This window comes from Phasianus colchicus, chromosome 40, assembly GCF_987193195.1.
Source record: "Phasianus colchicus chromosome 40, bPhaCol1.hap1.1, whole genome shotgun sequence".
Lineage (NCBI taxonomy): Eukaryota > Metazoa > Chordata > Aves > Galliformes > Phasianidae > Phasianus > Phasianus colchicus.
In genome coordinates, this window is record NC_143475.1 from 2,236,025 (window position 1) to 2,253,182 (window position 17,158).

A 17,158-nucleotide genomic window follows, 5' to 3' on the forward strand; every position below is an offset into this window, starting at 1 on the left:
TCCACCCCAAATCCCCCCCAAATCTCCCCCCAAATCCCACCTTCATATACGTTGCCAGTTTGGGGTTCCAGTCATAGAAATCCCCCCAAATCCACCCCATATCCCCCCTAAATCCCCCATAACCACCCCAAATCCCCCATAACCCACCTCAAATCCCCCATATCCCACCCCAAATCCCCCAAATCCACCCCAAATCCCCCAAATCCCCCAAATCCACCCCAAATCCCCCAACCCACCTTCATGTACGTTGCCAGGTTGGGGTTGCAGTCGTACAAATGCCCCCATATCCCCCCCAAATCCCCCAAATCCACCCCAAATCCACCCCACATCCCCCCCTTATCCCCACAAGTCCCCCCATAACCACCCCAAATCCCCCATATCCCACCCCACAGCCCCCAAATCCCCCAAATCCCACCCCAAATCCCCCCCCACCTTCACATATGTTGCCAGGTTGGGGTTGCAGTTGTACAAATCCCCCAAATCCCCCAAATCCACCCCAAATCCCCCCCTTATCCCCCCAAGTTCCCCCATATCCCACCCCAAATCCCCCATATCCCACCCCACAGCCCCCAAATCCCCCAAATCCCCCCCAAATCACCCCCCAAATCCCACCTTCATGCACGTTGCCAGGTTGGGGTTGTAGTCGTACAAATCCCCCCATATCCCCCCAAATCCACCCCATATCCCCCCCAAATCCCCCATAACCACCCCACATCCCCCCCTTATCCCCCCCAAATGCCCCATAACCACCCCAAATCCCCCCCAAATCCCCCCCAAATCCCCCCCAAATGCCCCAAATCCCCCCCCCAACCTTCATGCAGGCGGCCAGGTTGGGGTTGCAGTCGTACAAATCCCCCCATATCCCCCCCAAATCCACCCCATATCCCCCCCAAATCCCCCATAACCCACCTCAAATCCCCCATAACCACCCCAAATCCCCCAAATCCACCCCAAATCCCCCCCCCACCTTCATGTAGGTGGCCAGGTTGGGGTTGCAGTCGTACAAATCCCCCCACATCCCCCCAAATCCACCCCAAATCCACCCCACATCCCCCCCAAATCCCCCCTTATCCCCCCAAGTCCCCCCATAACCACCCCAAATCCCCCATATCCCACCCCACAGCCCCCAAATCCCCCAAATCCCACCCCATAATCCCCCCCCACCTTCACATATGTTGCCAGGTTGGGGTTGCAGTCGTACAAATCCCCCCATATCCACCCCAAATCCACCCCATATCTCCCCCAAATCCCCCATAACCACCCCAAACCCCCCCCTTATCCCCACAAGTCCCCCCATAACCACCCTAAATCCCCCACATCCCCCATATCCCACCCCAAATCCACCCCAAATCTCCCCCCAAATCCCACCTTCATATACGTTGCCAGTTTGGGGTTCCAGTCATAGAAATCCCCCCCAAATCCCCCCCTTATCCCCCCCAAATCCCCCATATCCCACCCCACATCCCCCAAATCCACCCCAAATCCCCCATAACCACCCCAAATCCCCCCCTTATCCCCCCCTTATCCCCCCCAAATCCCCCATATCCCACCCCAAATCCCCCAAATCCCCCAAATCCCACCTTCATGTAGGTGGCCAGGTTGGGGTTGTAGTCGTACAAATCCCCCCATATCCCCCCCAAATCCACCCCAAATCCCCCCCTTATGCCCCCCAAATCCCCCATAACCACCCCAAATCCCCCATAAAATCCCCCAAATCCCCCAAATCCCACCTTCATGTAGGTTGCCAGGTTGGGGTTGTAGTCGTAGAGGGAGGCGATGATGTTGAATTTGATCTTCACCTCCAGCGGGACGCCCAGGTTGTGCTCCTTCGCCACCCCCACCAGCAGCTGCAGCAGCTCGATCTGCGCCGCCCTGCCCCATAGATCCGCCCCACACATGGGGGTCAGACCCACAGAGCCGCCCCATAGATCCGCCCCATAGATCCAGAGCATCACCCCATAACATCACCCCATAACAGCATCCCAAACACGGCATCACCCCCACCAGCAGCTGCAGCAGCTCGATCTGCGCCACCCTGCCCCATAGATCCGCCCCACACATGGGGGTCAGACCCACAGAGCCGCCCCATAGATCCAGGGCATCACCCCATAACATCACCCACAGCATCACCCCATAACATGGCCACCCCCACCAGCAGCTGCAGCAGCTCCATCTGCGCCGCCCTGCCCCATAGATCCGCCCCATAGATGGGGGTCAGCCCCACACATCTGCCCCATAGATCCGCCCCATAGATCCAGAGCATCACCCCACAGCATCACCCCATATGTGTGGGTCAGCCCCATACAATCCCAGCCCCAAACAATCCCCACCCCACACAACCCCGGCCCCACACTTGTGGGTCAGCCCACATCCCAGCCCCACACAACCCCAGCCCCACATCCAGGCCCCACACTTGTGTCTCAGCCCCACATTCCAGCCCCACACAACCCCAGCCCCACACGTGTGGGTCAGCCCCACATCCCAGCCCCCACAACTGCAGCCCCACACCCCAGCCCCACACACTCCCCGCCCCACACATGTGGGTCTGCCCTACAACTTAGCCCCACATCCCAGCCCCACACGTGTGGCTCAGCCCCACATCCCAGCCCCCACAACTGCAGCCCCACACATGTGGGTCAGCCCCACATCCCCGCCCCACACGTGTGGGTCAGCCCCACACCCCCCGCCCCACACCCCAGCCCCACACATGTGGCTCAGCCCCACACACACTCAGCCCCACATCCCCACCCCACACAACCCCAGCCCCACATGTGTGGCTCAGCCCCACATCCCAGCCCCACACGTGTGGCTCAGCCCCACATCCCAGCCCCCACAACTGCAGCCCCACACATGTGGGTCAGCCCCACATCCCCGCCCCACACGTGTGTCTCAGCCCCACACCCCCCGCCCCACACCCCAGCCCCACACACTCCCAGCCCCACACGTGTGTCTCAGCCCCATATCCCCGCCCCACACGTGTGGGTCAGCCCCACATCCCAGCCCCACACCTCTGCCCCACACGTGTGGGTCAGCCCCACATCCCAGCCCCACACCCCCTGCCCCACACATGTCTCAGCCCCACACCCCTGCCCCACATAACCCCGGCCCCACACGTGGCTCAGCCCCACAGCCCAGCCCCACATCCCCGCGCCCACACGTGTGGGTCTGCCCCACACCTTAGCCCAACATCGCAGCCCCACACCCCTGCCCCACACGTGTGGGTCAGCCCGACATCCCAGCCCCACAGCCCTGCCCCACACGTGTGGGTCTGCCCCACACCTTAGCCCCACATCCCAGCCCCACACATGTGGCTCAGCTCCACACACACCCAGCCCCACATCCCCACCCCACACAACCCCAGCCCCACACGTGTGGGTCAGCCCGACATCCCAGCCCCACAGCCCCGCCCCACACGTGTGGGTCAGCCCCACATCCCAGCCCCACAGCCCCGCCCCACACGTGTGGGTCAGCCCCACACCCCGGCCCCACACCCCTGCCCCACACGTGTGGGTCCGCCCCACGCACCGGTCGGTGCCCTTCTTGCCCCTGGCCTGCAGGATCTCGTTGAGTTTCTTCACCACGACGGCGTGGCTGATCTCCGTGCCCTTGGCGAACATCTTCGGCTTCTCCTGCGGGCGCGGATCCGGGGGGCTGCCCCACAGCTGCCCCACAGCTGCCCCACGGCTGCCCCATGGCTGCCCCACAGCTGCCCCACAGCTGCCCCACAGCCGCCCCACAGCCGCCCCACGGCTGCCCCACAGCTGCCCCATAGCCGCCCCACAGCCGCCCCACAGCTGCCCCATAGCCGCCCCACAGCCGCCCCATAGCCACCCCACAGATGCCCCACAGATGCCCCACAGCCGCCCCATAGACACCGCACAGCTGCCCCACAGCCGCCCCACAGCTGCCCCACAGCTGCCCCACAGCCGCCCCACAGCACCCCCACAGCCCCATAACCACCCCATAACCCCACAACCACTCCATAACCCCCCCCCAGCCCCATAATCACCCCATAACCCCACCCCCCAGCCCACCCTCCAGCCCCATAGCCACCCCATAACCCCACAGCCCCCCTCCAGCCCCATAACCCCACCCCATAACCCCAAACCCACCCCATAACCCCACAGCCCCCCTCCAGCCCCATAACCCCACCCCATAACCCCACAGCCCCATATCCACCCCATAACCCCACCCCATAACCCCACAGCCCCCCTCCAGCCCCATAACCCCACCCCATAACCCCAAACCCACCCCATAACCCCACAGCCCCCCTCCAGCCCCATAACCCCACCCCATAACCCCACAGCCCCATATCCACCCCATAACCCTACCCCATAACCCCACAGCCCCCCTCCAGCCCCATAACCCCACCCCATAACCCCACAGCCCCGTATCCACCCCATAACCCCACCCCATAACCCCACAGCCCCCCTCCAGCCCCATAACCCCACCCCATAACCCCAAACCCACCCCATAACCCCACAGCCCCCTCCAGCCCCATAACCCCACCCCATAACCCCAAACCCACCCCATAACCCCACAGCCCCCCTCCAGCCCCATAACCCCACCCCATAACCCCACAGCCCCATATCCACCCCATAACCCTACCCCATAACCCCACAGCCCCCCTCCAGCCCCATAACCCCACCCCATAACCCCACAGCCCCGTATCCACCCCATAACCCCACAGCCACCCCATAACCCCCCCCCAGCCCCATAACCACCCCATAACTCCACCCCACAGCCCCATATCCACCCCATAACCCCACCCCATAACCCCACCCCATAGTCCCATAACCACCCCATAACCCCACCCCATAACCCCACAGCCCCCCCCCAGCCCCATAACCACCCCATAACCCCCCAGCCCCCCCCCCCAGCCCCATAACCACCCCATAACTCCACCCCACAGCCCCATATCCACCCCATAACCCCACCCCATAACCCCACCCCATAACCCCAAACCCACCCCATAAGTACCCCATAACCACCCCACAGCCCCCCTCCAGCCCCATAACCCCACCCCATACCCCCCCAGCCCCCCCCCCAGCCCCATAACCACCCCATAACTCCACCCCACAGCCCCATATCCACCCCATATCCACCCCATACCCCCCCAGCCCCCCCCGGCCCCTACCTTCATCATGGGGGCCCCCCCCCGCACGCGCTCCCACTCTCCTTCCTCCTCCTCCTCCTCCTCGCACCTCTGGCTCCGCCTGTGGGATTTTTTCCTCCTCTCCTCCCGCCGCCGCTCCCCGCCCCGCTTCTCCTCCTCCCTGGGAAAAAGGGGGGAATTGGGCTGAAAAAGGGCGGATTTGGGCAAAAAGGGGCAGAGGGGGGGGACGGGGGGGGTTTGGGGGAGGAAATGGGGAAAAAAAGGGGAATTTGGGGGAGAAAAGGGGATATGGGGTGGGTATGGGGGATATGGGGGGAGATTTGGGGTGAAAAAGGGCGATTTTGGGGCATCTATGGGGCAGCTGTGAGGTTCCCATGGGGCAGCTGGCAGGTTCCTATGGGGCAGTTATGGGGCATCTATGGGGCAGCTGTGGGGTTCCCATGGGGCAGCTGGCAGGTTCCTATGGGGCAGTTATGGGGCATCTATGGGGCAGCTGTGGGGTTTCTGTGGGGCAGTTATGAAGAAGTTATGGGGTTCCTGTGGGGCAGTTATGGGGCAGCTGTGGGGCAGCTGTGGGGCAGTTATGGGGCAGCTGTGGGGCAGCTGTGGGGCAGTTATGAAGCAGTCATGAGGTTCCTATGGGGCAGCTGTGGGGCAGCTGTGGGGTTTCTGTGGGGCGGCTGTGAGTTGCCATAGGGCAGTTATGGGGCAGCTGTGGGGCAGCTATGGGGTTTCTGTGGGGCAGCTATGGGGCACATGGGGCAGCTCTGGGGTCGCTATGGGGCAGCTGTGAGTCGCCATAGGGCAGTTATGGGGCAGCTGTGGGGCAGCTGTGGGGCGGCTATGGGGTACTTATGGGGCAGCTGTGGGGTCGCTATGGGGCAGTTATGGGGCAGCTGTGGGTTATCCATGCGGTATCTATGGGGCAGCTGTGGGGTTTCTGTGGGGCAGCTATGGGGCAGTTGTGGGGCCGTTATGGGGCAGTTGTGGGGCAGTTGTGGGGCGGCTGTGGGGCAGCTGTGGGGCAGCTGTGGGGCAGTTGTGGGGCGGCTGTGGGACAGTTATGAGGTTCCTATGGGGCAGCTGTAGGGCAGTTATGGGGCGGCTATGGGGCGGCTGTGGGGCGGCTGTGGGGCCGTTGTGGGGCAGTTGTGGGGCGGCTGTGGGGCGGCTGTGGGGCGGCTGTGGGGCGGCTGTGGGGCGGCTGTGGGGCAGCTATGGGGAGCTGTGGGGTTCCTGTGGGGCAGTTATGGGGCAGCTGTGGGTTATCCATGCGGTATCTATGGGGCAGCTGTGTGGTTTCTGTGGGGCAGTTATGGGGCAGTTGTGGGGCGGCTATGGGGCGGCTGTGGGGCGGCTGTGGGGCACTTATGGGGCAGCTATGGGGCAGCTATGGGGCAGTTGTGGGGCAGTTGTGGGGCAGTTGTGGGGTGGCTATGGGGTGGCTATGGGGCAGCTATGGGGCAGCTATGGGGCAGCCATGGGGCAGCTATGGGGCGCACTTCTTGAGGAACTTGGAGGCCAGCGAGGTGAACTTCCCCTCCTCCTCGTCCGACTCCGAATCCGTCCCCGACCCCGAGCTGCCCCACTCCTCCGAGTCCGACGCCTCCGAGTCCTCCGAGTCCTGGACAAACGCAGACAAACCCCAGAAAAACCCCATAAAAACCCCCACATGGATCCATAGAGACCCATAGGGACACATAGGACCCCATAGAGACCCCAAAGCTCCCCCCGCTCCTCCCAGTCCGATGCCTCCGAGTCCTGGCACCAAAAACCCCATAAAAACCCCATAGGATCCCACATGGACCCATAGGGACCCATAGGACCCCATAGAGACCCACAGAATCCCAAAGGGACCCCATAGGGACCCCAAAGCTCCCCCCACTCCTCCGAGTCCGACGCCTCCGAGTCCTGGCACCAAAAACCCCATAAAAACCCCATAAAAACCCCATAAGATCCCACATGGACCCATAGAGACCCATAGAATCCCAAAGGGACCCCATAGGGACCCCAAAGCTCCCCCCACTCCTCCGAGTCCGACACCTCCAAGTCCTGGCACCAAAAACCCCATAAAAACCCCATAGGATCCCACATGGACCCATAGAGACCCATAGGGACCCATACAATCCCAAAGGGACCCACAAAATCCCAAAGGGACCCCATAGGGACCCCAAAGCTCCCCCCGCTCCTCCCAGTCCGACGCCTCCGAGTCCTGGCACCAAAGCCCCATAAAAACCCCATAAAAACCCCATAAAAACCCCATAAAAACCCCATAAAAACCCCATAAAAACCCCATAAAAACCCCATAAGATCCCACATGGACCCATAGAGACCTATAGAATCCCATAGAGACCCCATAGAGACCCCAAAGCTCCCCCCACTCCTCCGAGTCCAACGCCTCCGAGTCCTGGCACCAAAAACCCCATAAAAACCCCATAGGATCCCACATGGATCCATAGGGACCCATAGGATCCCATAGGGACCCATAGAGACCCCATAGGGACCCCAAAGCTCCCCCCGCTCCTCCCAGTCCGACGCCTCCGAGTCCTGGCACCAAAAACCCCATAAAAACCCCATAGGATCCCACATGGACCCATAGGGACCCATAGGGACACATAGGATCCCATAGAGACCCATAGAATCCCATAGAGACCCCATAGGGACCCCAAAGCTCCCCACACTCCTCCAAGTCCTGGGATCCAAAAACCCCATAAAAACCCCATAGGATCCCACATGGACCCATAGGGACCCATAGGATCCCATAGGGACCCCATAGGGACCCCAAAGCTCCCCCCACTCCTCCGAGTCCGACACCTCCGAGTCCTGGTACAAAACCCCATAAAAACCCCATAAGATCCCACATGGACCCATAGGGACCCTTAGGGACCCATAGGGCCCCATAGGGACCCACAAAATCCCAAAGGGACCCCATAGGGACCCCAAAGCTCCCCCCACTCCTCCCAGTCCGACGCCTCCGAGTCCTGGCACCAAAAACCCCATAAAAACCCCATAGGATCCCACATGGACCCATAGGGACCCATAGGACCCCATAGAGACCCACAGAATCCCAAAGGGACCCCATAGGGACCCCAAAGCTCCCCCCACTCCTCCCGGTCCGACGCCTCTGAGTCCTGGCACCAAAAACCCCATAAAAACCCCATAAGATCCCACATGGACCCATAGGGACCCATAGGATCCCATAGGGACCCCATAGAATCCCATAGAGACCCCATAGAGACCCCAAAGCTCCCCCCACTCCTCTGAGTCCGACGCCTCCGAGTCCTGGCACTAAAACCCCATAAAAACCCCATAGGATCCCACATGGACCCATAGGGACCCATAGAGACCCCATAGGGACCCATAGGGACCCCATAGGGACCCCAAAGCTCCCCCCGCTCCTCCCAGTCCGACGCCTCCGAGTCCTGGCACCAAAACCCCATAAAAACCCCATAGGATCCCACATGGACCCATAGGGACCCATAGGGACACATAGGATCCTGTAGAGACCCACAGAATCCCATACAGACCCCATAGGGACCCCAAAGCTCCCCCCACTCCTCTGAGTCCGACACCTCCGAGTCCTGGCACCAAAAACCCCATAAAAACCCCATAGGATCCCACATGGACCCATAGGGACCCATAGGATCCCATAGGGACCCATAGAGACCCCATAGGGACCCCAAAGCTCCCCCCACTCCTCCCAGTCCAACGCCTCTGAGTCCTGGCACCAAAACCCCATAAAACCCCATAGAGACCCACGGGAGCCCTAAAGAACCCCATAAAAACCCATAAAATCCCACAGCATCCCAGACAGACGCCATAAGGACCCATAAAACCCCACAGCGACCCCATAGGGAGCCCTGCAGACCCACAGAGACCCCGACCCCCTCCTGCCCCTCAAATTGCCCCACAACTGCCCCCCAGCTGCCCCCCATCTGCCCCACAACTGCCCCCCAGCTGCCCCACAACTGCCCCCCAATTGCCCCCCCCACACCCCCAACTGCCCCCCAACTGCCCCCCCACACCCCCACATCTGCCCCCCATCTGCCCCACAACTGCCCCCCCACACCCCCAACTGCCCCCCAAGTGCCCCCCATCTGCCCCACACACCCCCCAACTGCCCCCCAGCTGCCCCCCAAGTACCCCCCCACACCCCCAAATGCCCCCCAGCTGCCCCCCAAGTGCCCCACACACCCAACTGCCCCCCAACTGCCCCCCCACACACCCCCCAACTGCCCCCCAATTACCCCCCAACTGCCCCCCCACACCCCACCCAACTGCCTCCCATCTGCCCCACACACCCCCCAGCTGCCCCCCAAGTGCCCCCACACCCCACCCAACTGCCCCCCAACACCCCCTGCCCCCCAATTACCCCCCAACTGCCCCCCATCTGCCCCACACACCCCCCAGCTGCCCCCCAAGTGCCCCCACACCCCACCCAACTGCCCCCCAACACCCCCTGCCCCCCAATTACTCCCCAACTGCCCCCCACACCCCACCCAACTGCCCCCCTCCCCAATTACCCCTCAACTGCCCCCCAAGTGCCCCCACACCCCACCCAACTGCCCCCCAACCCCCCCGTCCCCCAATTACCCCCCAGCTGCCCCCCAGCTGCCCCCCACCTCGGATCTCCTGGCCCTGCCCCCGTCCTTCTTCTTGAGGAAGGCGGCGGCGCTGAGCCCATCATCATCCTCGTCCTCGGAGCTGGACGAGCCTGCGGGACCCGGACAGACCCCATAGGGACCCCATAAACACCCCATAGGGACCCCATAAACACCCCATAGGGACAGACCCCATAGGGACCCATACGGACCCCATAGGGAGAGACCCCATAGGGACCCATAGGGAGAGACCCCATAGGGACCCATAGGGACCCCATAGGGAGAGACCCCATAGGGACCCATAGGGACCCATAGGGACCCATAGGGACAGACCCCATAGGGACCCATAGGGAGAGACCCCATAGGGACCCCATAAACACCCCATAGGGAGAGACCCCATAGGGACCCATAGGGAGAGACCCCATAGGGACCCCATAAACACCCCATAGGGAGAGACCCCATAGGGAGAGACCCCACAGGGAGAGACCCCATAAAGACCCCATAGGGAGAGACCCCATAAAGACCCCATAGGGAGAGACCCCACAAAGACCCCATAAAAGACCCCATAGGGACCGACCCCATAAACACCCCATAGGGAGAGACCCCATAGAGACTCCATAGAGAGAGACCCCATAGGGACCCCATAAACACCCCACAGGGAGAGACCCCATAAAGACCCCATAGGGAGAGACCCCATAAAGACCCCAGAAAGATCCCATAAAGACCCCGTGGGGAGAGACCCCATAAAGACCCCATAGGGACCCGTAGGGAGAGACCCCATAAAGACCCCTTAGGGACAGACCCCATAGGGACCCTGCAGGGACCCTGTAGGGAGAGACCCCATAAACACCCCATAAACACCCCATAGGGACCCCATAGGAAGAGACCCCATAAAGACGCTTAGGGAGAGACCCCATAGAGACCCCATAGGGACCCCGTGGGGAGAGACCCCATAGAGACCCTATAGGGACCCCATAAACACCCCACAGGGACCCCATAGGGACAGACCCCATAAACACCCCATAAACACCCCATAGGGAGAGACCCCATAGAGACCCCATAAGGACCCCACAGAGACCCAGAGCACCGATCCATGGGGCCGCCCCACAGACCCCACAGATCTATGGGGCCACCCCACAGATCCATAGGGCCGCCCCACAGACCCCACAGATCCATAGGGCCGCCCCACAGATCTATGGAGCCACCCCACAGATCCATGGGGCCGCCCCACAGACCCCACAGATCCATGGGGCCGCCCCACAGATCCATGGGGCCGCCCCACAGACCCCACAGATCCATGGGGCCGCCCCACAGATCCATGGGGCCGCCCCACACTCACCCTCGGAGTCCCGGCTCTTCTTCTCCTCATCCTCGTCGGCCGATTGCTCGGGGTTCTGTGGGGCAGCAGCCACGCTATGGGGCGGCCCCACATCTGCCCCACAGCTGCCCCATAACTGCTCCATTCCGACCCCATAGTGCTACAGTGCCTCACAGCTGCCCCACAGCTGCCCCATAGAGACCCCACAGCTGCCCCACAACCACCCTACCCCACTCCCTGCCCCACACCGACCCCACAGCGCCCCATAGCTGCCCCACAGCCCCCCATTTCCCCCCCATTTCCCTTCCCCACCCCCCACAGCCCCCCATTTCTCCCCACATCCCCTCCCCACACCCCATAGCCCCCCATCTCCCCCCCCACAGCCCCCCATATTTCCCCATTTCCCCCCCCCATAGCCCCCCATTTCCCCTCCCCACCCATTTCCGCCCCATATCCCCCCCAGCCCCCCATTTCCCCCCCCACAGCCCCCCCAAAGCCCCCCATTTCCGCCCCATTCCAATCCCCACCCCCCCACAGCCCCCCATTTCCCCCCCATATCCCCCCCCACCCCATTTCCCCTCCCCACCCCCCATATCCCCCCCCATAGCCCCCAATTTCCCCCCCCACAGCCCCCCATATTTCCCCATTTCCCCCCCATAGCCCCCCATCTCCCCCCCCCACCTGTCTGTAGGTGATCAGCCCCTCGTAGCCCCCCCCATAACCCCCCATTTCCCCTCCCCACTCCCCATAGCCCCCCATATTTCCCCATTTCCCCCCCCATATCCCCTCCCCACCCCCTATTTCCCCCCACAGCCCCCCATTTCCCCCCCCAGCCCCCATTTCCCCCCCCCACCTGTCTGTAGGCACTGATCAGCCCCTCGTAGCCCCCCATAACCCCCCATATCCCCCCCAGCCCCCCATTTCCCCTCCCCACACCCCACAGCCCCCCCATAGCCCCCCATTTCCCCCCCCCACCTGTCTGTAGGCGCTGATGAGCCCCTCGTAACCCCCCATAACCCCCCATTTCTCCCCCATACCCCCTCCCCACTCCCCATAGCCCCCCATTTCCCCCCCATAACCCCCATTTCTCCCCCATTCCCCCCCCCAGCCCCCCATACCCCCTCCCCACTCCCCATAGCCCCCCATCTCCCCCCCCACCTGTCTGTAGGCGCTGATCAGCCCCTTGTAGCCCCCCCATAACCCCCCATTTCTCCCCCATACCCCCTCCCCACTCCCCATAGCCCCCCATTTCCCCCCCATAACCCCCCATTTCCCCCCCATTTCCCCTCCCCACCCCCCATATCCCCCCCCCCAGCCCCCCATCTCCCCCCCACCTGTCTGTAGGCGCTGATGAGCCCCTCGTAGCCCCCCATAACCCCCCATTTCCCCTCCCCACACCCCACAGCCTCCCCATAGCCCCCCATATCCCCCCCCCCACCCCCCATCTCGCCCCCCACCTGTCTGTAGGCGCTGATGAGCCCCTCGTAGTCCCTGTTGTGCTTCCTGATCTTCTGCCTCAAGGTGCTCAGCGCCTTGGCGTTGTTTTTGTTCATCCGCTTCTTGCCCTCCTTGTCCTCCCACAGCTGGGGGGGAAAGGGGTCAGCGACCCCACAAAAACCCCACAAAACCCCCCCACAAAATGCCCCCCCCATAAAAACTTGCAGAGACCCAGCAAACCCCATAGAAACCCACAAGAACCCACAAAACTTCATAAAAACCCATAGAAACCCATAAAAACCCCCAAGAACCCCATAGAACCCACAAAACTTCATAAAAACCCATAAACCCCCCAAGAACCCCCAAGAACCCACAAAACTTCATAAAAACCCATAAAACCCCCCAAGAACCTACAAAACTTCATAAAAACCCATAGAAACCCCCAAGAACCCACAAAACTTCATAAAAACCCACAAGAACCCCCAAGAACCCACAAAACTTCATAAAAACCCATAAAAACCCCCAAGAACCCCCAAGAACCCACAAAACTTCATAAAAGCCCATAAAAACCCACAAAACTTCATAAAAACCCACAAGAACCCACAAGAACCCACAAAACTTCATAAAAACCCATAAAAACCCCCAAGAACCCACAAAACTTCATAAAAACCCCATAAAAATCCCCAAGAACCCACAAAACTTCATAAAAACCCATAAAAACCCACAAGAACCCACAAAATTTCATAAAAACCCATAGAAACCCACAAGAACCCACAAAACTTCATAAAAACCCACAAGAACCCCCAAGAACCCACAAAACTTCATAAAAACCCCCAAAAACCCCCAAAACTTCATAAAAACCCCCCAAAACCCCCAAGAACCCCCCAAAAATCCACAAAACTTCATAAAAACCCATAGAAACCAATAGGGACCCCACAGGGACCAACAACGACCCCATAGAGATCTATAAAGACCCATAAAACCCCCCTAAAAACCCCGTAAGGACCCAGAAAACCTCAAAAACCCATAAAAACCTCATGGAGACCCAAAAATCCCACAAAACCTCATAGAGACCCACAGGAACTACATAAAACCCCACAGGGACCCACAGAGAGCCCATAAGACCCCATTAAACCCCATAGGGACGCATAAAATCCCACGGAGACCCATAGAAACTCATAAAACCCCACAGGGACCCATAAAAACCCCATAAAGCCATACGAACCCATAAAACCCCATAGGGACCCATAGGGACCCATAAAACCCCACAGGGAATCATAGGGACCCCATAAAGCCATACAAATCCAGAAAACCCCACAGGGCCCCATAAAACCCCACAGGGCCCCATAAAACCCCACAGGGCCCCATAAGGAATCATAGAGTTCCCATATGGAGATAGCATAGACTTGCCCCCTGAAATACCATAGAGCTTCCTCCATGGAGGTACCATAGACTTACCCCCGGAAATACCATAGAGCTCTCCCCCGGAAGTACCATAGAGCTTCCTCCATGGAAATACCATAGAGTTGCCCGCAAAAGCATCATAGAGTTTCCCCATGGAGGTACAGCAAAGGTGCCATAGAGTTCTATAGAAACGCACCCACCCCTGCCCCACAGCTCCCACATTCTGCCCCACAGCCCCCCCACCCCCTGCCCCACACCCCCCCCACCCTGCCCCACACCCCCCGCCCCACACCTCGTTCAGGTAGTCCTCCAGGTCGGCCAGCAGCCTGACGTAGAAGCGCGGCACCCCCTGCCCCACATCCTGCCCCACATTCCCCCATCCCCTGCCCCACATCCCCCCCACCCTGCCCCACACCCCCCGCCCCACACCTCGTTCAGGTAGTCCTCCAGGTCGGCCAGCAGCCTGACGTAGAAGCGCGGCACCCCCTGCCCCACATCCTGCCCCATAGCTCCCACATCTCCTGCCCCACATCCTGCCCCATAGCTCCCACACCTCCTGCCCCACATCCCATTCCAACAGTCCTTCAGGTCATCCCACAGCCTCCCTTACACCCACCCCACCCCCTGCCCCCATCCTGCCCCACATCCCCCCCATCCCCTGCCCCACATCCCCCCCACCCTGCCCCACACCTCCCGCCCCACACCTCGTTCAGGTAGTCCTCCAGGTCGGCCAGCAGCCTGACGTAGAAGCGCGGCACCCCCTGCCCCACATCCTGCCCCACATTCCCCCATCCCCTGCCCCACATCCCCCCCACCCTGCCCCACACCCCCCGCCCCACACCTCGTTCAGGTAGTCCTCCAGGTCGGCCAGCAGCCTGACGTAGAAGCGCGGCACCCCCTGCCCCACATCCTGCCCCATAGCTCCCACATCTCCTGCCCCACATCCTGCCCCATAGCTCCCACACCTCCTGCCCCACATCCCATTCCAACAGTCCTTCAGGTCATCCCACAGCCTCCCTTACACCCACCCCACCCCCTGCCCCCATCCTGCCCCACATCCCCCCCATCCCCTGCCCCACATCCCCCCCACCCTGCCCCACACCTCCCGCCCCACACCTCGTTCAGGTAGTCCTCCAGGTCGGCCAGCAGCCTGACGTAGAAGCGCGGCACCCCCTGCCCCACATCCTGCCCCACATCCCCCCATCCCCTGCCCCACATCCCCCCCACCCTGCCCCACACCCCCCGCCCCACACCTCGTTCAGGTAGTCCTCCAGGTCGGCCAGCAGCCTGACGTAGAAGCGCGGCACCCCCTGCCCCACATCCCCCCCACCCCCTGCCCCACATCCTGCCCCATAGCTTGCACATCTCCTGCCCCACATCCTGCCCCACAGCTCCCACACCTCCTGCCCCACATCCCATTCCAACAGTCCTTCAGACCATCCCACAGCCTCCCTTACACCCACCCCACCCCCTGCCCCCACCCTGCCCCACACGCCCCGCCCCACACCTCGTTCAGGTAGTCCTCCAGGTCGGCCAGCAGCCTGACGTAGAAGCGCGGCACCCCCTGCCCCACATCCTGCCCCACATCCCCCCGATCTCCTGCCCCACACCCCCCCCACCCTGCCCCACACCCCCCGCCCCCCACCTCGTTCAGGTAGTCCTCCAGGTCGGCCAGCAGCCTGACGTAGAAGCGCGGCACCCCCTGCCCCACATCCTGCCCCACAGCCCCCCGATCTCCTGCCCCACACCCCCCCCACCCTGCCCCACACCTCCCACCCCCCACCTCGTTCAGGTAGTCCTCCAGGTCGGCCAGCAGCCTGACGTAGAAGCGCGGCACCCCCTCCTTGTCCAGCACCCCCCTGGCCTTGGCGTAGGCTCTGCCCAGCAGCTCGAACTCCTCCAGGCACCGGGTGACGTCGCGGATCTTCATGGCGTTGCGGATGGTTCGGATCAGGTTGGAGAGCTCCTCGAACCTGCGGGGCCCACGGATGTGTGGGGCGGACCCATAGCATCCCACACAACCCCATAGGAACCCATACAGACCCATAAAGTTGGGATAAACCCCATAGAAACAAACCATAACCCCAAAGAAACAGAAATGGGATCAGGTTGGAGAGCTCCTCGAACCTGCGGGGCCCACGGATGTGTGGGGCGGACCCATAGCATCCCACACAACCCCATAGGAACCCATAGAACCCCATAGGATCCCATAGAACCGCATAGGATCCCATACAGACCCATAGGATCACATAGAACCCCATAGGATCCCACACAACCCCATAGAATCCCATAGAACCCCATAGGATCCCACACAACCCCATAGGATCCCATAGAACCCCACAGGATCCCATAGAACCCCACAGGATCCCACACAACCCCATAGGAACCCATAGAGACCCAAAGCATCCTACACAACCCCATAAGATCCCATAGAACCCCATAGGATCCCATACAGACCCATAGGATCCCATACAACCCCATAGGAACCCATACAGACCCCAAAAGTTGGGATAAAACCCACAGAAACGAACCATGACCCCATAGAAATAGAAATGGGATCAGGTTGGAGAGCTCCTCGAACCTGCGGGACCCACGGATGTGTGGGACGGACCCATAGCATCCCAGAAAACCCCATAGGATCCCATACAGACCCATAGGATCCCATACAGACCCATAGGATCCCACACAGACCCACAGGATCCCATAGAACTACATAGGGTCCCATAGAACCCCATAGGATCCCATACAGACCCCAAAAGTTGGGATAAACCCCATAGAAACAAACCATGACCCCATAGAAATAGAAATGGGATCAGGTTGGAGAGCTCCTCGAACTGCAGGACCCACGGATGTGTGGGGCGGACCCATAGCATCCCACACAACCCCATAGGATCCCACACAGACCCATAGGAACCCATACAGACCCATATAGTTGGGATAAACCCCATAGAAATGAGCCACAACCCCATAGAAAATGAACCATAATCCCACAAAAATAGAACCAAATTACAGAGCTCCTCGAACCTGCAGGACCCACAGATGTGTGGGGCGGACCCACAGCATCCCAGAAAACCCCATAGGATCCCATACAGACCCATAGGATCCCACACAACCCCATAGGATCCCACACAACCCCATAGGATCCCACACAGACCCCATACAGCCCCACAGAAACCCCATGACATTGCCCCACACCACCCCACAAAAAACCCCACAACCACCCCACAAAAAACCCCACAACCACCCCACCTCCCACCCCATATCTTCCCACCGTGGCCCCAC

General features: G+C 61.0%; 1 protein-coding gene across 4 annotated transcripts in view; it reads right to left on the minus strand.

Moving 5' to 3' along the window:
* LOC116241591 (eukaryotic translation initiation factor 3 subunit C-like) overlaps positions 1-17,158 on the minus strand; it is a 50,324-nt gene that overhangs the window by 30,590 nt on the left and 2,576 nt on the right. For 3 of the 4 annotated variants that reach the window (XM_090130385.1, XM_090130384.1, XM_090130387.1), the window contains exons 4-11: positions 15,660-15,849; positions 12,493-12,618; positions 11,057-11,111; positions 9,739-9,830; positions 6,619-6,740; positions 5,138-5,276; positions 3,526-3,629; positions 1,731-1,872 (exon numbers count right to left, since the gene is read on the minus strand). In XM_090130385.1, coding sequence (XP_089986511.1) covers positions 1,731-1,872; positions 3,526-3,629; positions 5,138-5,276; positions 6,619-6,740; positions 9,739-9,830; positions 11,057-11,111; positions 12,493-12,618; positions 15,660-15,849 — 970 coding nt within the window. Of the gene's footprint in view, positions 1-1,730; positions 1,873-3,525; positions 3,630-5,137; positions 5,277-6,618; positions 6,741-9,738; positions 9,831-11,056; positions 11,112-12,492; positions 12,619-14,168; positions 14,246-15,659; positions 15,850-17,158 lie in introns of those variants that run through there. The other variant, XM_090130386.1, reaches the window with a different exon arrangement.